General features: G+C 46.3%; 1 protein-coding gene across 4 annotated transcripts in view; it reads right to left on the bottom strand.

Moving 5' to 3' along the window:
- The window catches only part of zbtb46 (zinc finger and BTB domain containing 46), a 58,235-nt gene extending 35,324 nt beyond the window's left edge, over nucleotides 1–22,911 (bottom strand). The window contains exons 1-3 of one of the 4 annotated variants that reach the window (XM_047593672.1): nucleotides 22,619–22,908; nucleotides 2,445–2,668; nucleotides 1,317–2,256 (exon numbers count right to left, since the gene is read on the bottom strand). In XM_047593672.1, coding sequence (XP_047449628.1) covers nucleotides 1,317–2,256; nucleotides 2,445–2,630 — 1,126 coding nt within the window. In that variant the 5' untranslated portion in view covers nucleotides 2,631–2,668; nucleotides 22,619–22,908. Of the gene's footprint in view, nucleotides 1–1,316; nucleotides 2,257–2,444; nucleotides 2,669–22,618 lie in introns of all 4 variants that reach the window. The other 3 variants (XM_047593664.1, XM_047593655.1, XM_047593647.1) reach the window with 3 other exon arrangements.
- Between the last annotated feature and the right edge of the window lie 2,231 nt (nucleotides 22,912–25,142).

Consider the following 25,142-nt stretch of genomic DNA (forward strand, 5'->3'; position numbering starts at 1 on the left):
GTGTGTATGTGGTTGTGGATGCGTGTCTGATCCTGAAGACAAGATGTATCTGGGCACCCTGATGAAGTCCGTTGGCAGGTCACGAAATCTGGGATTTAGGGCTCTTAAAGCTAAGCAGACAAGCCCTCATAAACCAGAACGGATGCTCTCTGCAATCATTTCATTTTGATCTCAGTTCTCTTTCTACCCCACTCATCCACCACACTCCCTTCCTTTTCCCTCCTCTCGCCCTTTCGCGAAGGTCCTTCCCTAAACCCCAGAGAGGGTGGGTGGAGCCTGGGATGGCGAGGACGCGCTGGTAATCCGTGCAGTGACCCAGGTCAATTCAATTATCCTGTTTTCTTTCGCTGTGCGACGCGTGTGCCCATTTCACAGCCAACTCCCTTAATGCGCCCAGGATTAGCTTCTCTTACTTTTAATGATCTACCTATCGACGCCTTGGGCCCCACAGTGTGCGCGCACATACACACACACAAAGGTAAGTTTTTAAGTTTCAGTGTAAAGGAATTCACTAAACAATTCTGCAAGCCTCGGGATCAAGAGAGGCTTTCTCAGAATAAATATGTGTTCATGTGTGTGTTTGTGTATGCATTCGCTTGTTTATGTGGGAGTGTGGCTTACATAAACTGCAGAAAGGAGAGGATTGCATTATCCATCTGCATTTACCCAGGCTTCACCTCACACCTTCAAGATTTGAGATAATCATCTTAGGCCTAACACGTTAGTGTATATGAGCTCACTAATCGCAACCCCGCAGGAGGAAAAGAGGTCATTTTATACTAACAAACCGTGCACATGGCTGACATGCACTGAAATATCCATCCAGCATTCGAAGCATTAAGTGCTATTCTGCTGCACTGTGAAGCGTCATGAACACTCTTTTCAGTTCAACAAAAGTAAAAAAAAAAAAAAAAACAGTTTGTGATTCTGTGAAACTGCTACACTATTTATAAGGAAGGGCATTTTAAGAAATAAATTCGATCCTGTCATAGTTAGGTGTTGGGATGACACTCTCACCCAATTACCTGACCTAATCTTATTATCATCCAGTAATTACACAACTGGATAACAAACTAAGTAGCAGCAACACTACAAAACTGTAGAAACTCTCTAGACTCCAGTAAAGTAATCGATGCAGCACTATCAAAGATGGCTTTCTTTTGGCTACCATGCTATCACTTCTACCGGGCAGGCCACCTGCTTTTATGACATTAAACGGCTAATTTAAGCACCACAATTTAAAATGTTGATCTGAAAACACTTCCTTTCACTGTAATAACATGTTTCACAGATAGACAGTTAACACTCAGCCTTACCTGGGATGTCCTGCCCGTTGTAGTTCCATCCAGGTACAGCCAGAATGGAGGGAAGAGGAGATCCAGGCCTACTGTCCCTGTCTCTCTCCCTGTCCCGCTCTCGGTCCCAGTTCCGCTCAGCTTGCTGGGTAATATGTCTGACCGTGTCCTTGTTCTTCCTGTTCTTCCGCCGCCCTGACCCCGACAGGGGTTGCCATGGTCCGTCTCCACCTCCTCCACCGGCGCCACCGGACCCTTGCTCTCCCTGGGTTTGGGCGGCCCCCCTAGGAGTGTCCCGGGGATGGGAGGAGGAGGCAGGGGACACCTGTTCCTCTTTGACAGTGACGGACCTGTAGTCGTGCGGCCAGGCTGGCTGGGAGTCGTGGCAGGCTTCCTCCTGGCTCTCGTGGCTCTTCGGGGGTTCTTGGTCCTCCTTTCCGTACGTGCTGCCCCCCTCGTGGCAGCTAGCGATGGCTGAGTCCCCGGAAGAGTTGGCCGGGCTGGTGCGGCGCGCCAGCCACGGGGAGGTGCTGCGACCAGACATGATGGAGGCGAGGGCTTCGGACGCCATGCCCACTATCCCCCCTCCGCCGCCTCCTAAGCCTGCTCCCGTGACACCCCCTGGTCCCGCCATGCCCACTCCTCCTCCTCCTCCTCCACCTCCTCCACCTCCCCCTAGGCCGGCAGCAGCGACCGCTCCCATTTCAAAGTCGGCCAGCTCGTCTGCCATCTCAGAGCGGATGCTGATGTCTAGTGCAGCCTTGATGAAGCTGTGGCAGGCCTGGACGATGTCCGTCATCTGCAGGTAGCTGGCGGCTGACATGACCTCGATCACGTTCTTGCTGGTGAGGGCGAGGTGCGCGGAGTACATGAAGTCCAGGATGGCTTTGAAGCCTGTCGCCGTGACGATGTCCAGGTGAGTGACAGTAGTTTGGTGGTGTGGCTCTGCCCCTTTTTTTACCTGCGGGGCGAGAGGAAGGAGAAGGAGTGTTCACAGAAGCCTTTCTTGCTTATTTATTTTCATGCTGGAGAGGAACTTCTGCTGATGCTTCAGCAGCTGGAAAATATACAGAGCAAAACAACCGCTGGACAGAAAAACAAGTCCTTAACCAAATCCCCTGACCTGTCCTTTCTAGTTTGCTCCCTTACCTGGCAATAAAGAGTCTTGAAGTAGCGCGAGGAGCCCAGGAGGACGTTCTTATGGGCCTTGAAGATCTTTCCGTCCACAATGACACAGGCGTCACAGAGGATGCCGTGCTGCCTCTGCTCATTGAGCTCTCGGAGGAGCTGACGGTAGTGAGACGAGATCTCCATGTCCTCCTTCCTGTTGTTCATCTGTGTAGCTGAACAAAAGCCTCTCCTCCAAGCATCTGCTGGAAAATGAGAAAGGCGACATGCAACTCAGGACGTAAAGGGTGACACATCAAAGCACTGTTTAAACATTGCTGTCGTTTCCCAATGATAGAAAGGGACAGAAATTTGGAAGGTAAGAGCAAAAAAATCTGGAAGATTTTGTCGATTTCTACAAAGGAAAATGAAGCAACATATAGAGACATTTATAGAGACATTTCTCCTTTGAGGCCATATATACAGTGCCTGATAGCTGTATGCAAACCACTGATTTCATTTTAATGAAACGGGAAGGGAGAAAAAATAAATAAATAAATAAAATACGTGAATTCAACTGAACCGCTCCTTTAAAGATGAGCCAGGGTAAGGATATGTCAGTAATGACTGTGACATAAAAACAATGACATCAATAGAAGGCACATCTCAGCCGCTGTAGTTTGATGTCTAAAAACAGCCCAGTAACAAATAGTCAAAAATCTCTGTGTTTAAACCGTGTCTGACAGGTTCATTTATGTGTGAGTCTGTGTGTGTGTGTGTGTATGTGTGTGTGGGTGCGACTGAGAGAGTGTGTAAGCTCATTAAAAATGTCAGTTAAAAAGTGTAACACCTTTCACAGAACAGTTTTGCGATAGAAAAACAGCTCATTTAGTTCAGAACACTTTACCATTTAATTTATCAATAAACACGGCCTCGGCTTCTTCCTATTTTTTTTCATCTCGTTTGAACTGTGAATATTCAATCAGCTGTCTAGTTAAGACGGAAATTTCACTCTTGAACTTTCACCTCCGAGTTTCAGATCTTGCACAGTTCAGTCCAGATTGAGAACGTATGTTTTTTTTTTGTTTAGTTTTTTATAGCAAAGAACAGAGAGAGGACCCTTAATGACAAATTGTGGAGCTGCTCAACTGTCAGTGAATGAACATCCAAATTTCCTGATTAACATGTGATACACATTTTACTATTGCTTTAACAGCACAAAAACTCAGTGTGCACAATCTGTGAGCCCACGAAGTTCTATCTACTTTTGGCTTTAGGCAGGCTGAGCTCCGACGTAAAGTGTGTAGATACAACATCACGGTGTGTGTCTATTCTGCTGTGTACAGGTTACACACGAGAATGAGGATGCAAGAGAAAAGGCCACAGCGAGGCGAGCGGAGAAGGCAAAGACAAAGGGAGACGTGAACGTCGCAATGTTGAAACATGCAACGAGGTGGTGGAAAAACAAAGAGCCCTAGCAAACACAAACACACACACGCACGGGGGAAGAAAAAAGATGAGCACACACACACACACGCAAACGCTTCGACAGTACATTAGCCAAAGCATTAGCAGCCGCCGCTCCTGCTCTTGTCTCGGTGAGGGCTAAATCGCGGGGACGCAGAGTGTTACCAAACGCAGCAGTGATTTGTTTTGGGAACGCCACAGCTGTCAGCTCTCATGGGCCATTCTGAGAGATGACAGCTCGGGTTGGCCAAGGTGACAGCAGCGTTTGCTCGGGGGCCGGCACACTTCAGGTCATGTTTAGCAAAGCTCTGCTCAACCTGATGGCTTGTAAGATCAGATAAATCCACAGTGTCTCCCACGTCCACTTGGACAAACACACCTCCTATGAACAAGCGGCGGACAAGCGGATGGAGCGGTGGTGACAACTGCCGAAGCCTCCCTCAATCAATCCATTTCTAGGTCTTTCACTGTGTGATCGGTGTTTTCTTTGAGTTGCGGAGAGAAATGCGGGGAGGAAGAAACTTGGATCTGAATGCAGCATAACGCTGTCCCTCGGTGTCTCAAAAGGCAAGTTTTGACGCAAGTGTTTTTATCCTCCGGCTCACACATTCTCTCAAAAAAATCCATTGGCGGTCTAACCTTGAGAATTTTTTTTTTTTTTTCCTTTCTGCACTGCTCTGATGGAGGTATTGAGAGTCTTCACCTCTAACCTTTGGAGACAAACTGAGCGGCTTTAAAGACACAGCAGATCCACTCCTCCTCTCTCTGCCCTTCTCCTCTAAGGGCCACTGGCACATTCAGTTGTGTAGCTCGGTCTATAGCCCCCCCGCCCCTTCCCAAAGCTACATGAAACACAAAAGGAGTAATTTATTCACCAAGATATATACCACCTCTACCCCGTTCTTCCCAGCCAACGTGTACTGTGAAATACAGGGTCACTGTACAGAACACGCCAATCAACAACTCCCATTCGAGACGCGTATCTGTTGCTAGCTCGGTGAAAGAAAGAAAGCCAGCCATACCGGATCAGCAGCTGGAGCAGTGCAGAGCTGCCGTCGCTCAAGTGTTGCGTATAGGGTCAGCGCCATTCAGTGTTTGCATCGCTCTTACCGTTTTCAAGCTCCCAGCATCAATAATGACTGGCCCTCCATTGAATAAGCTACGTATTAATCACAGGCAAAGCAGTGCAATCAGCAAGAGAACTGATGAATTTAAAGGGTCCTTTAACTCAAATTATACAAAAAAAAACCCCTCTGATCTTGGGTGTTATGAGTTAAGATATTCATCTGCTCCCACGTCAATGCAATTTCGATGAAGAGAATTTCATTTGAGGTTATCTTATACAAAAAAAATAAATAAATAATTAAGCAGCAAACACTGATTCTTAAATCAGAGCATTGGAAGCCTTCATTTGTCATCAGTGTCTTTGGGATTTTTTTTTTGGCTTAAAAAGCAGCCATTGTATGACTGAAAATTTATTGGCATTCTATAAAGGAGAAGCACAACTCGATAACTGAGAGAGATCAGGAGATTATTAGCTGCACCGTGAGTAGAAAGCAGCTCCCGCGCAAATCTATTGTAATGGAGTGGAGAAAGAAATCGCAGAGATCACAGAACCTCCACGGCACACACTGCAAGTGAGAAAACAGATTTTTGTATAATCTTGCTGAGCTTACTTTAACACAGTTTAGCACAGGTGTGTGTGTGCGTGTGTGTGTGCCACTGGGACTTAAGTTCATCGGAGCAACTTTTCCTACTCCGTGGTAACGTGCGTCTGAAGATGCGACGGCAACGTCAGAGCGGCACCGGCAAGTTTTTTTTGTTTTTTGTTTTTTTTTCTTAAGGAGTATGACTTTCTGGTTTGAACGCATGACACAGATTGCACTGAAAGGCGCGTTAAATGGTGCCTCAAAAACGAACAAAAACGACGATCAGCAGAGGGTGAAACAACAGCGGGGACCGGGAGAGAAACAGAAAGAGAGGTCTAATCAGATTTCTTGCTTCAACACACTCGGAGCGGCACTGAGTTAGTAGTTACGTGTCGAAGAGGAGGTTTAATGGAGTGCGCTTTGACCTCTAAACTCTTTGCTTGCCTAATTGACTTGTTTAATTTCAGCAAGTCCTATTCCCTCCAGTCAAAGATCCCTTTTCAAGAAGAGCCACTCTCAAGCTACTTCCCCGCGACGCATAAACACGCGCGGAGAGGCGTTCCACGTTACCCCACGAGGCTAAACCGTCAGCGGGACCAAGAGCTGCTTCTTCTGCCACCGCAGTAGCACAGCCTTGATTCATGCTTTTTTTTCTCCTTTTTTTTCTTTTTTTTTTGATGCACACTTCACACAAGATTGGAGAGTAAGGTAAAATGAACTTGTCAAATAATCAGCTATAGAGACAGAGACTTGTGTGTGTCATCCAAAGCATTAGCACAGTCTGACCAAGGCTACAGAAACTAAAGGGTGCTTTCAGGATGTCACACAGCAGGAAAATAAAATAAAAATAAAAAAAAAAAAGCTATGACATTTCACCTTTCAGAAAGAAAATAAAGGAAAAAATAAAAAAATAAAAAAAGCAAGGGAAAAGTTATCAGGAAGCAGGCTTGACAGTCTGCGAGCTTTTATTTGTGGTCAAAGACGATTGTTTTAGTTAAAGCATGCCACCAGAGCTCCAAGTCCCTGTCACCCTTCTGAGGCCAAATCAGAAGTGACTGTCCTCCTTAACCCCTCCTTTCTTCGCGCACACAATCAAGAGCCCTGTTCCCCTCAAAACACGCACACACACACACACACACACACACACACACAGTCCCTGCCCCTAAATACACAAACACATGCAAGAACTAAAAACACGCACGTTCACACGCTCAGCGGAGCCGTCACGGCATCACACCCGGTTTGTCCTGGTCACATCACAGCAAAGTCACTTTAGGCCCCGGACAGAGAACTAAAGAGATGAGACGTGTGATGGAGTGAGAGAATGGGGCTTCTTCCTTCTTGTGTTTCTCTTAATGCGGCCTGTCCCTCCGAGCCTCTTCTCCGCCTCCTTGACCGCGCAGGGCCGAGGGGAGACGGAGCGCAAGGTCCTTCTGCATCAAAGGCGGAGCGGCTCTTTGTTTGTGCAGAGTTTGGCGCTGAACTTTCACAACAGGCTAACGCTGTGATTTCGCGAGGTGTTCGCGCTTCGCTCTGGATGCAGATTTTCACAGCGTCTTCAGCCGGAGTGATAATACGTTATTGCACAACATATTTTAGCAAATGAGCCCTGAAGCTCACTTTCTCTTTGCGGCCTGTCGATTCATTATAATTCTTGTCGGCAGGTATGGGGAACCAACCGGCTTCGCCTCCCTTCATCTGTACGTTAGCGCTATCTGGGCGGCTTCATGCGCTCGCAGTTACATTTATTTTGAATTAAGGGATTTAAGTCGGTCAGGGCAAATTATCATTAAATGGCCAGAGCGCGCCGCTCGCAAAACTGCCACCCTCAGCTAATCACTCGGCGTTGAAATTGTGTACCTCTGCTTGACAAATATTACAATTCTCCTCATTATTTGATAAAATGAGTTTGACATGTTGCGCAAAGTGAAGACATGTTGAAGAATGGGTTTACACAGACCCCCACCCCACTCCCCCCCATCTGCCCTCACCTCCCCATGCGAGTGGTCAAACAAATAAGTAAACCTATTAATAAATCCAGAGGGAAAAGGCTCTTGCTAACGGATTTTTTTAAAATACATGCCGAATGCAGACTGAACTTGAGCTAACGGTTGCAGATTATAAGGTGACAGACACCTTTTTTTTTTATGTTTACAAATCTACGCTGCTGAACAATGGATCAAATGGGTCGTTAACGGATTTGTCACCTGCCGTTTGTCTATGCAACGTCCTACACCAGCGACTTTCGGCTCCTTGTTTTGGTTTCACTGTCACACAGCTTCATCATCCACGCTGCATTTTTTATTCAGCACTGCTGCAACCATAAATTGATACCAAAGAGGAGCCGAAGACACATTTAAAAGCCGTTGAGCTATGTGTGCGCGTTGAGGGTTCGCTAATTTAATTAAAAAACGGGACTATTCTGTTCGGCGCGGACGACATTTGCTAGGCTACACAGTCGATCTAGTGCTTCCCTTCAGCGTTTTACTCGCCATAGCAGCACAGTGCTGCAATAAATGGCTAATAATTATGCACCGACGTGGGATCCGTTCGTCTCGTTCCTATGTGACAACATCTCATATTCCATCCTTTCAACATGAGTTTGGCGCCGAGCTTAAAAATCAGCAGGGAGGACGTAACCAAAACTGGCCAGAGCCTGAAGAAGTGAATGGACGTGAGGAGGAAAGAGGATGAGGAGGGGGGGCGATATCGAGGCAGGACTCGCGGCCAAGCGCTGGCGTCCGTGTTGTCAACCATCCCAGCCTCATGCCTCGACCACAAAATTTGATCAGTTAAGCAAAAAAGGCAACACGCTCCTTTTTTTTTTTTTTTTTTGCATATTTTCTAGTAGTGACTTGTGCCGGCACGCTATCGCGCCTTAGCAGGGAAATTCTGTACAAAAAGGCAAACAGGGTGGAATTAGATGGGTAAAACTTTGAAAACAAAGTGAAATCAATGACGCTTTTCTGAAGAGAGAATCTTTAACTCGCTGCTAATTTTTTGTAAAAGAGAATAATAAGGGGAAGTATTTGATTATGTGCAGAAAGATTTGTTGGGAGAAGGACTGTTGGAAAAACTGTGGAACTGAAATAATATTCAGTCTCGTTCAAGCACACAGCCATGTGACTGAGAGCTGCCGTCAACTGCGAAGTAAAATATTGCTTTCCCTACTTAAACATAAAAGGAAAGTTCTGCTCAAGGTAATTCCTGTTACTTTCAGTGTAAAGCTGAATGCGTGACAAACGTCGCTGAACACTTGCAAATGTAAAGGCCCATGAAGGGTCATTATGAGCACGGGCTGAGGATGCACGGAGACAGAGCGAGGTGACAAGTCAAAGGAGAGAAAGCAAAAGCAGAGCCTCCCCATTCTCCGCGAGAGAGATAAAGGACGGTGAGAATCGGAGAGAAAAGAGATAGAGCTGAAACGATGGAGACGGAAGACAGAAAGAGGGGGAGACAGGAAGAGAAGGGAGAGTGACTCAGGCAGCCAATATTTTTTAAACAGCTTTGCTTCCACTCAACTGGGCATCAAGGCCATTATCCCGGGGTTAATCCCCAATCCGACGGAGCTGGCAGCCTTCCGGGACAAGCCGGGGTGGCAGTCCATCAACAAGGCAGGCACGGACAAAAATAACACGCACATACTCAAACACATGAACATGACACACAGGCAGACGCGGGCATGCATGCAACGCCACAGTTAGGAAAAAATAACAAAGCTATTAGCCGAAAATTACTTGTCCTTAGCTTCTTTGTCCTTTATTTTTGGCGGAAAGCAAACTATTGTTCGTGTTTGTCTCCCATTTTCATCTTCCTAATACGTCCCCGTACATTTTTGTGTTGTCACTATCCCTTGTCTCTTTTATCACACACCCTCCATCTGTCCACCTTTATTTTCTCCACCTTCCCCACCAGCTCTAATCATGGCACATTTTGCACCTCCACCTCGCTCTCTCTTTCTCTGTCCCCTCTCTGTGTCTCTGGCCGGCGTCCAAGGAGCCAAGGTGGAGGAAGAGATTGACTCAAAGAAGTATAGCCATGTCATGTGGAGAGGGACCAAAGAGGATCCAGGAGGCTTAGGGAGACTTAGCGCTACTCCCTTCATCCATTGCTCTTCCCCCCCTCGCTCCCACCCTGCACGCACCACCCCAAAAACAATACCTGGGCCACCCTCGATGGCACCTTGACGACATCCACGCCGTTCTTTGTGTTCCTCCCTCACATTCGGCCCACCTGCCAAAAAAAAATTGCCCTCTGTAAGCCCTCTGTGCATCTAGATGCTAATGTGTACGCTAATGTCCACGCTTCGCTCCAGGCGTTTTATGTCACCATGTCCTCTCACCTTCCGCCACGCAGGTGTTAATCCTGGAGTGATCTTGTGGAAATCCAGTCATGGTGAGGATGGACCAGGATCATCCCAGAGTGACCGGAAAAGAGGTGTGACTCAAAGACATTGCCGTCCTTTAATACCGCGGGCCAAGTTCCAACTACACCAAGTTCCTCCAATGACCTACAAACTGTCAGTGGTAGTATTTGACAAATCGAGAGCTTCCGAAAGAAGGGTGAGAAACTCCGTCTGACCGTCTCCACGCTGTCATTTTTCCCCGTGTCTTCCTTTACTCTCGTGCATGTGTGCGTGAATGTGTAGTTTCTGGGCTATCTTTCTCTCTAGGCCCCTAAGCCTGCTACGTCTCCCATGGTAACTCCCTGACTGACGACCCGGGGCTTAGCCTAAATTCTCTCTCTATTAAAAGCTGTGAAATGCAAATAATGAAACATCTCATTACCACTGTCGGAGAACCCAAAATGAAAGGAGGGGGGTGCGGAGCGGGAGGGAAGGAGGGGAGGAGTGGTGGGGGGGGTGACTGTAAAACAACGAAAGAGGGCGCCGCGCGAGGGAGGGTAGGTGAGAGGACAGTGAGAGACGAGCGAGAGCTGGAAATAACGGAGTAGGAACAAGTGGAGGAAAGAAAAGGGAAGGGGGGGGGGCAAAGAGGGGGTGAAAGGATGGGAGCAGATAGCCAGACAGTGAGTCTTTTGTTTCGCACGTGTTGCCGTTAACATGGAGAGTAGCCACGACTGGCAACGTATGCAAACGGAGGTGGAGTCCTGATGAACGAGGCTGTGAGCTGGTGACTTTAATTTCAAGCAACACGCGCTGGAATCTTCCATTTATCTGTTTCATGCTAAAGTTTGGAACAGATCATTAGTCAACGGCTTCTGTTGCGGCTGTAGTGCAGTCACATGTAATATATGTGCAGGTAATGTATAAGCCCAAAATAAAATGTGGCTTGCAAATACTGTACATATATATTTATATACATATATATGTGTGTGTGTGACTGATCATTTTATTATTCTCCGAGAGGTTTATTAGTTTTACATACTGTATCTCCTTCATTAATTCAAAACTACACCCGCTAAGCAAAAATACGTGTCCGTCCTTTCTCATAATTACTCAGGTTTCTGTGTATTTTTAAGACAGGAAATACGCGTTTTAAAAGAGTATCTGCACGGTACGCAGATACTGTGAATTTAGCACATTTTATTTGGCGCTGCAGGTGGGGCGATGTCGTAGGCGGGCCTCCATGTGACGATGACCACATCTCCTTGTCATCGTGCGTGGCGCCCTGGTGCGAAACCCCTGTTTCATCACAGAAACCTTGCAGCGAACGGGAATTCAGGTGGAGTTTTTAAGGTGTGACATCGCCTCGTAGAAGGATTAGTCCGCAATCTTTGGGGAATTTTGTGTATTGTGTAAGGTGTTTTTTTTTCTTTTCTGGTCATAGATGGGTCACAAGTGCATCATATTTTTTTCCCCGTTTGATTTCCTAACTAGGGACAGTGTGCGAAATGTTAGAGCTCTCAGATGAACAGAAAGTAATTTCCCTTCTTTTTATTTTTGTATTTTAGCTATCACTCTTACAGATAATAATAATAATGAAAAAAATTCACTTAACACTACAGACGGTCACAGAGGCCACAGAGAAACACTATATGCGTATATAAAAGGAAATTTGAAGACAAATGTTACCATCCTAACTGGAAAAAGAAATAATCCGAAAGGTTTTGAAATCAAACTATAAACTCTGAACAATCATATTATATGGCCACAAAAGCAAGTGATTGCTGAACATCCCATTGTAAAATCAGGGGCATTAATTTGCTGCCGCTAACAGTCTCCTTCTTTTTGAAAAGGCTTTCCACATGATTTTTCTAGCACGCCGCAAGGATTTTCTCCCATTCAGGCACAAGGGCGACGGTGGAGTTGGGCACTGATATTGGATGAGGACACCGAGATCAAGGCTGCCCGTTCGCAGTCAAGCTCTTCCACATCAAACACAAATATACGTACAAATTTCCCGTCATTGTAAATGAAGACACGAACTCAAGAAATCTCACTGTTGGCCACTGATGGGTTCAAACAAAAAATATAATATAATATATGAAAAGATAAGATGAGAAAAGATAACCTTTAAAGCCACAGCGTAGTCGCCCACGTAATTGTGAATTCTGCTCTTCTGCACCGTGCTTGCTTCTACACCCTTTTGTCTTTACTCCTCTAGTTTCTCTCTTTTTTCTTTTTTTTTCATTTGGCAAATGTCCGTTCTGTTTTCGGAAAGCACCAAATGGCATTGTGGCTTAAGTGATGATGACAATAAAATGCTATGGACTATTCACTTTTAACACCAGCCCTGCTCTCTCTCTCTCTCTCTCTCTTCCTCTCTCGCTCTCTGTAAGTCACTCAGTGTGTGTGTGTGTGTGACTGTGTGTGGTTGTCCAGTACCTCTCATAGGTCTTAACACAAAACCTGTCACAGCAAAAAAGCAACCTGTCACGACTCAGCTAGACACGACTGTACATGACTGTACCACAAAGAACACAAGCAGCCTGTTCCCGAGCTGTTAAAACAGTCACTGCAGCCACCAGCTCCAAAGGTCTCAGACATGTGTGCGCGCGCACACACGCAAACACACACACACCGAGGGACTAGTGCAGAGGAAATGAAACAATGGGTTACCAGAGGGAAGAAGAATGTAAAAAAAATAAAAATAAAATCATATAGTATAACAATACGGTCCTTAAGGAATATATATCTCAAACGTCTGACGACTGAAAGCTAATTGTTGTTTGTTAAAATGTGTGGTTTTTCTGTGTGCGAGTGAATGACTGAACGATGGGTGAGTCACTGCTGGTGGCCAGTCGCTATCTGGTGCCGAGGCGGGTGTCCAGAGAGTGTGTCTGTGTGCACAGGGGTAAGTTGGTGTGACTGTCGCTCTGTCAGACAGCAAACAGAGGCATCTTTCTCAAATCCACACTGGGCCGCGGCTTACAATGAGCTCATGCAAAGAGGGGAGCAAAAAAAAAAAAAAAGAAGCCCGCAGCTTAAGTGTGTACTCGCAAGTTCAACAGGCACACCCTGCATCCCCCCTGAGCAAATATTAAGAGAGACTTTACTCCCAGCTAATCTAATTCACAAACACTCAAGAGCACACACAACATGCGGGGATAAAAAAAAAAAAAAACAACACATTATTTCACTTTATTAACTTAGCCGTCAACGGGCCGCGTTCACTCATAACTAACCCACAAACTACTGTACGACGGCGGCGCGGTGATTTACATATAGATAGAGGAGCGTTTATAAAAACACATTTGTATATAATAGCCCGAGGCTGTGTTGTCACTCATCAAGCTGATCAAAAAAGCAGCTACTATACAACGTTGATGAATCTTGGAGCGCTTTTGCGAATCTGTCCTTCAACGGAAGGGAGAAAAAAAAAAGAGAAAAAAAAGGAGGTGAGATAAAGGGAGAGAAATCAAGGGGAGAGGAGAAGAGCATCTAAATATAGAGAGACTCGCATTTTGGAGTCAGAAAAGAGACAGTGAAGGGTAAGAAGGAGGGAGGGAGACGGAAGATGCAAGAGGAAGAGAGAGAGAGGAAGAGGGATGGGGAGTGGGGGAAGGGAGGGGGGGGCAAATAAGAAAGGGAACAGAGACGGGAGAAAAGTGGCACCGAAGCAAAAGGAGAACAGAATACAGAGGGAGGAGTTTCCAGTGCGGCCCGGGATCGATGGCTGCTCAGCCTCAGCGGTTTCTCATCTAGTGCGGCCTTGCTTGCTCAGTGGACTTCTGGAGAACTAAACATGGAGGACGCTCAATTCTGTCCACGAGACTTGAGGGTTCAATACGCTGCACAGTGCATCGCTACAGGTGTTGGTCAATGCGCCGTGTCGATGCCGGGGATGTACCCCTTCAGTGATGTTTTCGACAGATTCAACAAACTGGCTGCGGCCCATCTGCTGACTAAATTCGAGCAGCGATCAGCACGGAGACGGAATCGGGCTCTTTGTTTCTGTTGCAGTTTTTTGTTTGATGCAGTGCTTTCCGCAACGAGACAGAGAAAACCAGTCAGTAAAGAAGTTTCTTTTGCTGATTAATGTCTTAAAACAAGCGGCTGTTTATTGGACATCTGCGTGGACGGTGGTTTTGGCTCGAGGTTCTACCCCGTCCGCTGTGATTGACTCGGAGTAAAGTTTGACCAGACAAACGCCTCACCTGGATCCCCAATTCTGTCAGTCCCCCTCCTCGTCTGTCAGTCCGTTCAGTCAGAGCGCGTTTACTTGACTGCGCTTTGACGTTCGACTGTCACCTGTTGACAGAACGGTAGCTCGCAGGCTCCTCTCCTGAAATTATTGCTTTTTTTTTTTTTTTCCCCCCGGACAGCAACGGAAAGTGCTGCATATTCATGTACGAAAGCGGCACAGCCAAACATGGGAGACACAATGAGAGGGAGGGAGAGACAAAAGGACCACTGTGTAAACTCCCATCGTGGCGCTCGCCGCCGCTAAGGACAACACCCACCTCGGAAACCTAATTTTGAAGAAGTCGCACATTCCCACATTGTGAGGCATTGCCAGTATCAGGTGTCTGTCCAAACCACCAACCACCAATCAACCGCCACCTCCTTTTCGTGACACACCAGCGCGCACACCAAAACAAGGGGAGGGGAGGGGAGGGGAGGGGGTGAGACAGAAGACAGGACGAAGGGAGGTGTGGGGGGGGGGGGGTGAAAAAGGGAGAGTTAAAAGAAGAGGGCACAGGAAAGAGCCAGCCAGAGACAAAGGCAGGCAGAATGACAATGAGTGAAAAGAGGAAGAGTGTGTGTAGGGGGGGGAGAAAAAAAAAAAGAAAACAGAGAGGACGAGATGAGGTGAAAAGCTCACCGCCAGCTCACCGTGCACATTTATGGAGCAAGGAGAGAACAAAAAGCCGGCAACAATGACACTTTCATGTATATGCATGTTTCGGTGTGTGTGTTCTGTGTGTGTGTGTGTGTGTGTGTGTGTGTGTGTGTATGTGTTATTGAAAAGAGCAGCCAGAGAACTGTTGGGGAAATTTGCCCCTCGCCACCGAAAAAGGGATGTGAACCTTCTCACTTCTGTTCGCATTTGGCGTCACCTCTGTACGGTTCATAAAGGGAACTGTACCGACACAGTAGAGCTTATAAAATGTCCAGCCCGACTTTCCTTATTGATTTACAGTGTGAAGTTAATAATGTATAATGACGGAGAAAGGTTTAGCTTTTTAGCTGTACAAATAAGTCACCCTTGGGACCTGACAGGAAACTTATTCTAACTTGGACCAAGAAGAAATGCCGGTGTTTTTAAGAGAAGATGTGTCCGTCGTTAACTGTTGCGTTAACGGGATGTATAAATACGAGCTGGGGTCAGGGGGAAGGATAAAAATGAGAAAGGGAACAGGGAGAGGGTAAAATGAGAAAAGGAGTAGAGGAAGGGTAAAAATGAGAAATGGAGTAGGGGAGGCCACAGGAGGCACCTGGCCCACTTACAGCAGAGGAGGGGGTGGTGGTGGTGGAGGAGGAGGAGGAGGAGGAGGAGGAGGAGGAGGAGAGGTGGAAGATTAAGGAGTGGGAGGGAAAAAGAAGAGGAGAAGGTGGAGGAGGAGGAGGAGGAGGATGAAGAGGAGGCCTGGAGAGAAGGAAGAAGGGAAAAAAAAGGGAGATGCAGCTGGGACAGAACAGAGGGCAGCGGGAGGACGGGGGGGAGCTACGGGGTGAAGTGAAGGAACTTTAAAAAGGTGAAGAGAGAAAAGGATATGAGACGAGAAGGCAAGAGAAAAATAACATGAAATAATGGAAAGGGGGGAGAAGGGCACGGGAGGGAGCGAGGGAGGGAGGGAGGTGAGAGCAGAAGAGAGGAGAGGTGGGGGCTGGAGAAGAAGAGGTGGCCTTGTGATGCTGAGAAAGGAGGTGGTGTATGCGTGAGCGGGATGAACGCGTGCGTCTCTTCTTTGTGTGTGTGCGCAAGTGTGGGTGTCTAAAATTATGACGAAAAACTAACACCTCAGCCAAAGTATGAATAACCGACCACAACAGGCCAGTGTAGGTTCGGTCTCTTCTCCCAGCGCGTTCGAGCAGCCTGCCCGTACCACTAATATCCCACTAATACCACCCACAGTCCTCGCTCCACCTCACATCAATGAATATTTCATGTCCTGATGGCACTTTTAAAGCAAAAACTAATTAGCAAATCCAAGTTGATCTGGCATTAGTCATATCAGGCCAATTAAAAGCCCAGTCCTACTGTACATGTTAATGGCAGCGAAGTGGAATAATTGTATGTTGAGCAGGGGAGGGAATGTTAAACAGGCCTTGTTAGCAGCACTTTAGCACTCTAGCCTGAGTCCATGGCTGGATTACAAAACTCTACAAAGCCGAATAATGTTAGGCGGAAACGCGCGCACGCACACACGCGCGCACGCACGTCTTTGAAAAGCGTCAAAAACGAAAACTCCATCCATTAATTAGAGTGTCGCCATCAATTCCATGGGGTCAGGTCTGATACTTATAGCTAAAGAAGAGAAAGAGTTCCAGGGAAAATGATGGTTTTATGCTTCAGTAATAATATTAAACAGGGATCCAAATATTGGCAGAAGCTGGCAGGTCAGATGTTATGCAGCATTAGTGGGAGAAAACCATTCTCTGTTCCACACAGTGTCTCTGCGGTCAGCATAAGGTTGTAGAGACGGTGTTTGTGTGGTATTCGAGTGCAGAAAGGTGCTGGTTTGGATTTGAATCTTTCCAACCTGCCCTCTCTCCGAGTGTGTGTGTGTGCGCGCGCGTTTTTTTTTTTTAAGAGTTTAGATTGAGACAGACAGTACTGACACACACAGACTAAACTGTGCTGCACAAAAAGAGACAGAATAACAAGGGCTGCAGCTTTTTTGGAGTGGATCTCTGTTTCATCACCCAACCAACCAACCGGCCAACCAACCAACCGACCCCCCCTCCCCCCTCCCCACCCCGTTCTCTCTCCTTCACGTTCCCTCTTTTCCTTCCTCTCCCTGCCTCCCCTGTCTCGTTCTCTCACCTGAGCTTTGATATGGAAATCTCTCACCAGCCACAGCCCGAGGCTAGTTGACTATTTCTAAAGATGTATTTGCTCAAAGCCGCTCAATTTCTCATCAAATGCTCACACTGCGTGTATAAAAGACAAACTCTTTCACTGGGAAAATAACAACTAACATCCACGTACTTACACGAGGCTTCAGTGGACTGCAAACCCCAGACTGTTACAACAAGGTTTTTCCAAGACCAAACCTTCAAGTTCTTAATAGTTTATATAAATATGACTAAAGAGATGGTGACCTTTCTGCAAAGAGGAGAGCTGAGGATGCCAACTATCTTGTCAATGGAGTAATTCGCCCGAGTGTGCGTGCCTGTGTAGACAGTTCTTTCCCACTGGTTTACCAGTCCCGCCCCAGCCAGGTAATTACACTGCATTAAGCATTCCTAACCAGTGCGGGCACACGCCAAGCCAAATAAAGTGACAACTGGAACCATAGCAAATAAAACAAATTAGAAGTAAGTGAATAATTTAAAACCGGGAAAGTGAAATATTGCTGGAAGAGGATAGAAACCATACAAACAACAGTAGCTGTTCATGTTTTTACCCGTCACAAGAGAGAGGCGATATCGGCGGTCGATGTTTCGGAAGATGCAAATCACTTAGCCATAAGTCCCGCAGACACAAACCATTAGGCACAAGGAACTTTCCACAGAGGCCGGGAACCTTTGGAGATCCTCGCTTAATTTTCACAGCAGGGAGCGGTTTCTAAATTAAGAGTTTTGGAAATTGCTTTATCTCTCAAAAACATCTGCTCAGGGAGTAGTGCTAGTCACAATTACGGAAACACGTGGGAGGGGCTTGCAACGGTGGACATTTCTGATGGGCTGACTACTCGCTGCGTTTTATTTCGGCCACCGCAATCAATCTGCGTAATAGCTTGTAAAATCCCATTGTCATTCTCATCTTCTGTAACCGCTTGTTCTCTAGAGGGTCGCGGGGGGTGGTGGTGGCTGGAGCCTATCCCGGCTATCACTGGGCGAGAGGCGGGGTTCACCCTGGACAGGTCGCCAGCCTATCACTCTCACGCCTACGGCCAATTTAGAATCACCAATGAACCCAACAAGCATGACTTTGGACGGTGGGCGGAGGCCGGAGTATCTTTTTTGATTAAATCTGTGCTCATATCTCCTCCATGCTCACTGCTGTTGTACTGTTCTCGAGCTGGTTGTTGTACAGTCCAGCACAAAAATAGCAAATGTTATCTTTTCACGTGGACTGAAGGAACCCTTTATTTCCTTGAAAATGTCCTACTCCTGGAACAAAAAGTTCTGTGAACTTTGGTAGGATAGAAAACTATGTCAAAGAAGGAATATCCTCCAGCCTGCGGTGATTCATAGCTTAGCAATCATGAGACTTAATTGAAAAGGTAAAGCTTAAAATGACTTTGTGGCATGTAACATGATTAAAGGAGCTGGAGGATACGGAAGTGGACACAGTTTGTATTTCTTCAAAACAGACGGAAAGCTAATTGAAAAGACGATTTGTGCAAGTTTTTCTAGCTGGCTCGCGTTACCTGACGTGTTAAACAACTGCCACCATCACTTAACTACTGGCAATTTTGTTTTGACAGCAATCTGAACGAGTGAAAACGTACAGAATACTAAACCATCAATTAAGAGTGTGTTACATATGGACAAAAAAAGAAAAAAATGGAAAGGGACTGCCCGGCCGTGGGCACTGATTCAATTGATAAACTGACATTAGAAAAATGTTGTAAATTCCAGAAAATTACTTGTGATGCTGATAAGCATTGTGTGATGATGAGATACTGCTTGGAAAGAGACGCTCGGCTCCGCATTCCTAAATAAAAGAAAAACACACCCTGCTGAAAGCACACAAAGTGAAATCCCTCATCTGTTTTCTCAGGAATGTGTGATCCAAAAGGTGTTTTGCAATATCAACAACTCCTGAGAAAAGATCTTGTTTTTCAAAATTCCCTCGACTTTATTTTTAGCTGCAGTCAAATTATAATTACGCTTCGGGACTTTTGATTCTCACTTGCTGATTATTAAAAATTAGAGCGGGCGTCAGAGATTACCTCCCCCGTTTAAAATGGAGCGGATGAAACGCCCCGATTTTTTTTTTTTCCCTCCTGTATGCTAAGGTGAACGCACGCATGCGCGTTATTAAATATTAACACATATGTGAAAGGACAAGGTGGGTGGAGGGGAGTATTTTTGTATTTGTGCCTGTGGTCTGGGGTGGGGATGGTTTTAAACTCACCTGCTCTCTGAGCCTTAACAGGGGGGGGGGCATGTCAGATAGGTAGGTAGGGAAGCCAGCTGTTACACACACATCCCCCACAGCATCCGTGCAACCCCACCAGGATTAGAAACACCTGTATTCAGCACCGCACAATGAGCTATAGAAGCAGTTAAGCTAAAGGGCCTTGGGACTTATTAGTGGATGGGGGGATGGTGGTGGTTTAGATGCTGGGGGTTAATGTGTGCCAAACAGTTTTGAATCGAAATAAATGTGAAAATTATAACATTCGCGACAGAAGACAGAGTTGTCAGAAAACTCCTGAGAGATGTAGGATGTACGTGGGAGTGTAAATGGTTCATTTTGCAGTGTGTTAGCCAAACAGGTGTTCTTATTAACAAGTGAGCTCCGAGGGGCGATCGGGATGTGAAAACTGGCAGAGAGGGATAGAGACAGGGAGATGAATGGAGTACAAGGTTGCTAACGGGGGGGAACTAACGTGTCTTTATGGAGCATGTCTCCGTTTACTGGAAAACAGAATAAATAAGATAATGCACAGAGGTGTAGTGCACCAGATCCCTAGGGTTGGAGTAGCTGAAGCCGACTAACCTGCTACCACACGATGCAGCCAGCCCACAACCTGCACCGAGTACCACCTACATGAGTGAAAGCTTACACACACACAAACACACAAACACGCGCACAACGCAATGTCGAGTTTCATACCTGACTCCCACCCAAACCGAGCCCCACCGACTTCACTTTCTCACCCTCTTCTCACGGCCACGCCTTCGCCGCCCTCCGCACATGCCCGAACTCTGCAGCCACACGTGCGGATAATATTCGGCGCAACAACCTCTGCCACCTTCAACAAACACCGCGCAAAACTTCTGCCTCCGACCCGAGAACACGGGAGAAAAGTAAATTTAACTCACTTATCTTGTTTAATCGGTTTCAAAGGTCCATTCATGAGAGACAGTGCATGTGGAAAGTGCTTCAAATCCTCCTTCGCAGTCCCACAAGCACACGCACGGCTAATATTTTTTCCATCTTTCGGCCGATCTCGCCTACACTCCTCCTCCACTCCTCCTCGTAGCTGTTGTCTTGGTCCGTATTACATTTTCCCCGTGGAACACACAGATGGAGGTGCAGACACATGCATGCGTGTACGCACTCGCGCTGACGTCCACTGTTGCTGTAATGATAATACTACACTGCTCCACCTTGGGGAAGCAGCTTCGGTGGTTACGGCAGGGGGTAAAGCCACAGACAGACCGGCGTTCTGGGAGGCAGTCATGCTAAGGCGACGGTCCGGACAGAAAGTGTTTTTCGTGGTAGTGATAGAGGCTGCAAGAAAATGGAGCTTTTGCATTCTCATGAGGACAAACTGTGGATAAATGGACTCACACACAAGCCTGCAGTAATTGAATTACGGAAGAAAAGACTTTGGAGGGTTTATCACATTAACCCTTAACTCTGTAGAAAGAATAAAACAACCAAAAACATCTAGAGTTGCCTCAAACTATTTGGAAAAAAAGCCTTAATGGTGTTTTAGTGACAGAGATCCAGTTAGTTGATACCAAACACGGAAAAGGCCCACGCATATGCACCTCTAAAGCAGGAGGGTGCACTTAAGTGTGAAGTTCCTCATACTAAATAGTTATTTTCATGTCACTCTAGACAGAGTCAGGGAACCGCTTGCAAAATAGATCTCGTTTTCAGTTGCTTTAGGTTAGTGCAGCAGTGCATGTTTGCCCCCTTTTTTAACCATCAAATCACCATATCTGTAACCTATTAATAACGATTAAATTATATTAAAGTTTAGGATTTAAAAAAAAAAATGGGGGCAGCGGGCAATGCTTAGATGAAGAGTGACTAAGGTCTCACTTTCACACATCATTTGCTGGGAACTCACCTGGCTGTGCCGGAGGTGAACGACAGCCAGGCGCACGCTGCCCGTCTCCATACAGATGCGCAAAAGGAAGTGGGGTTGCTCCCCTCTCACGCGGCAGAAAATGGAGGAAGACGGAACTGACCGGTTTGAGAGGGCAGACACAGACATCTATAGACGCGCCGCGCAGGAGACAGACTGAAGAGCAGCAATGGACAGACGCTTCCAGCTCCAGTCGCCAATAAACAGGGGGTGGGGGAAACCAAAAAACACTTGACACCACTCTTTTCAACTCTCAACGCGGATCAGATGATGATCAGCTGTACCTCAACAATTACTAGGAAAAATAAATTAAATAAAAATACCCGAGAGCACTATCTATCTGCAAACAAAATCCCCCTCTGTCTTGTCTGGTACTCTAGGGTTGGGTGTTGACGCAGCAGAAATTTCCAGCTGGAGAAATCCCCCTTTTGGAGGTTAATCGAGGGGAGAAGGAGGAGGGTTTAAGCCCTTGTCTTCCCCGCTCTGAGCGCTTTCATTTTGAATCCCCTCCAGACGGCTGCGCTGAGCATCACCCGTAATTTTTTTTCTCTCCCTCTCCTGTGGCACGATGTGTGTGCATGACAATTTCCCACGAGCCGATGTGGCAATGGGTTGTCATGTCGCTGAAAACTTTGCAAATTTCACCAGGATCCGCTCGTTTCATCAAACTCGATCAGCTGATACGAAACCCAGCATAAAATGATGCGTTAGCGTCACATTGACGTAAAAACGCGGTGAGATATTTCTTTAAAGTGTATAGGGTGTTCTTTAAAAAAAAAAAAAAAAAAAAAATCATATTGCGCGAACTGGAAATGCATTTTTTGCTCCTGCGCGCTGTTTAAACAACAGTTAAAAGTGTTTAAACAGTTTTTTGGTAACCAATCAATGTTATTCACTCAAAACTGTTTGGGAATATCTTAATATTGACACATGTTGAGAAACATTATAAAGTAGAATTACATGGATATATATTTTTTTTCATTTATTTATATCTGTCTGTGCTCCACGATCAGCTCTAAAATGTGTGAAATGCACAATGTGCGTATCCCGTCAAAGGATGACAGCTTCTCCAAATATCAACAAGCGCAATAGACAGCTGGCTGTCACGTATGGAACAGGTAGGCGTACTTTCAGACTGTCGCCTGCTCACTCGGTCGGGTACGTTGCTGTCAAGATACACTCACGCCGCCGTGGCTAACATGACTGGACTGGAATATTAAAAAAAAAAAAAAAAAAACACTAAAGAAAAAACAACAACAGACAGACAGGCCTTCATACAGCAGCTTTTCCTCCGACGGCCAACTAAAATAGTGCCACGGTCGCGAAGAGTTGCATTGTGTCATGTCTCCAACCTGTGCGCCCACCAACTATATCAGCTGTGGACGCGATGGCTCTCCGCGAGCCAGAAAACTAATTGTTGGCGTGATACGAAGGCACTGAAATCTTGCGATATCCGCCTCGTCTGAATGAAACCTCGAACCTGTTAGCGAAGGCTCAATGCTGGTACTACTAACACAAGGAAGTCAGACATACCTGTTACCCCATGGGGTCTGGGGTGGAAGCGGTGTCGGTCCTTCGGAGTCCAATCTGGTGTGACAGCCTGAGAGAAGAAAGGAGAGGATGTCCAAAGCACAAGGTACTGTCCTTCCTCTCCTCTGTGTGCTTTCTGTAAGTGTTATTCCCCGTTTTCTCCAACTCCCCGCTCCTCTTCCTCCACCAGCCCCTTTTTCTTTCTCTCTTTCCCTCCCCTGCTTTTCCGTGTCTTGGTATCAGGAGCCTCCCCCTCCTCCTCCTCTGTGCATGTCTATCTCTCTCTCTCTTCCTCTCTCTCCGTCTCTCTGTTTCATTCTCCCCCTACACACATACTCTCTCTCTCTCTCTCTCTCTCTCTCTCTCTCGTTTTCTCTCTCTCCGTGTCCCCGTATCTCCTCTCTCTCTCTCATTCTCTGGGCAGAGTCAGGAAATGAGACAACGTGAACGCACACACCGTGCGTATATCCATTTGATCAAAGATGAGTCCCATCAGAAACAGTCAAAAACACATTTCATATAATATTATCATTAATAATAATAACAATAACAATAATAATATTAATAATAATTAATTCTGTATTATGATGTAAGCAGGGGGGTTGCCATGAGCCCTGCGCTGCTTGTGGGTCTTCTGACTTGTGCGTCTGTTGCCATAGGGCTCAGTAATGACCAGGGGATTACTGTAACTTACCCCCTCTTGTGGCAACAACAAGAAAACATCAGCCAGTCGCATATATATATATGTATATACTTATACACACACACACACTCACACACACACACACACATATATGCAACTGACTTACTTTTTCAGTTTGACACTATTTTGCTGGAAAACACCTTTGACAGCCATGTGATGTGTGCCATGCAAGCCTTTTTTTTTTTTTTTTGCAAATAGTCTGGGGTAATTCCACCTCAGCCTGCCTGACCTTTTTTTCACACAGGATGGATTTTTCTCACTGCATGTTTTTAAGTTACGGGGGGAAATTATGAGGTGACAAAAACATTTAATGCAGAGGGAAAAGCGTGGGATGTTCTCTGTAATTCCAAAACAGCTACAACGTCTATTGAAATATGAAGTATTTCCTGTTATTATTTGTGAAATACACGACTGTACCCGAGTCATGAAGCAATACTGTGTTGCAGGTGAAGCGTTGGCGAAGTAGATCAGCGAAGTTGAAGTATCAAAAACCAAAAGAGATGCCTTACAGTGCCAACAATATGACTGCTGTTTATCCATCTACATACAGTTGGTGGGTGTCTAGGAGTCAGGGACCTTTAATGTATCTCAAAGTCCATTTGAGGGGCCACAGTATCGTCAGTGAGGCACAGCTTTATCAAACAGAAGAACCTTTTCCACAAAAGCGAATTTGTGATATTTCTTTGGTGTGTTATTTCTGAGGTTTACACTTTTTGTGAGGGATCATGAGTCAAAATAGTTTAATTAATAATTTTTAGTGTAGGAGTCCAATATTTGAATATCTAATAGACATATGAGCTGGATGAAATGGATATGCTCAGAACAACAATTTAAAGTAACTTACAGAAGAGTACAAGTATTTAGTTGCAGGTACTACACAATTACATCACAAAAAAGCTGACTCTTGTCGTCAGTAACTGTGTGTGTGCTTCAAACAAATGCACAGTGACTCCTAAAAATCCTAAATGACTCTTTTTTTCTCTTTTTTTTTTTTTTTTAAATTTACTTTATGGTCCGTTTTCATTGAAAATGATCAGGCCCGCCTTCTCGAGAGATGTGAGTCAGGGTGAGATTGTGTGCGTGTCTGCGTCAGGGCCGGTGCGGAGCGCTAACCTTTGTGTGTGAATGTCTGTAGTAATGAGGAACTGCGGACAGGCTTGTTTCTTAGGAAATAAGAATATATGAGCTGCGACCAGGAATCGTTGTAGGTTTGAGGAAGTGGGAAACGATTATGGGGAAGAGAGTGGGCAGCACAGCAAAACATGTAGTATGCGTGTGTGTTTGTGTGTGGGGAGAACTGGGCGGCATGACACAGCAGGGGGTAGAGCCCTGCCTCCATCAGTCTGGGTAGTTGGCTGCCGAGGGCCGGATAACGGAGAATGTCAGGCCATGTGGATTAAGGCTGTAGGTCTGTAATGCCCAGGCACAGATCTCTCTCTCTCTCTCTCTCTCTCTCTTGCTCTACCTCGCTCACACACACACACACACACATTCTCCCTCTCTACGAGTAGGGTCTGCAAACACAATCCGTGCCCGAAACAAGCTGCTTTACTCAAAGCTGCGCTCCCTCATGCCAGCGTGGCCGTCCAATCCGCCTGACACGACAAGCGCCACCCCGTCGTCCCTTTCTCAACCCCGCTCCTCCCCTTCCTCTTTCTCCCCATCCCCCCACCCCCCCAATGGATGGGTTTAGGCGTCATTAGGCCACTTACATCCCGGGAAAAACTCATCATGGCAATCCACTCAGGAGAGGGAGCAGTGGTGTGAGAGGAAAGCTGGATTTGTGTATTACGGTGGTTTTGGCCTGTGCGTGTGTGGTACTTG

This window comes from Mugil cephalus, chromosome 1 (assembly GCF_022458985.1).
Source record: "Mugil cephalus isolate CIBA_MC_2020 chromosome 1, CIBA_Mcephalus_1.1, whole genome shotgun sequence".
NCBI lineage: Eukaryota > Metazoa > Chordata > Actinopteri > Mugiliformes > Mugilidae > Mugil > Mugil cephalus.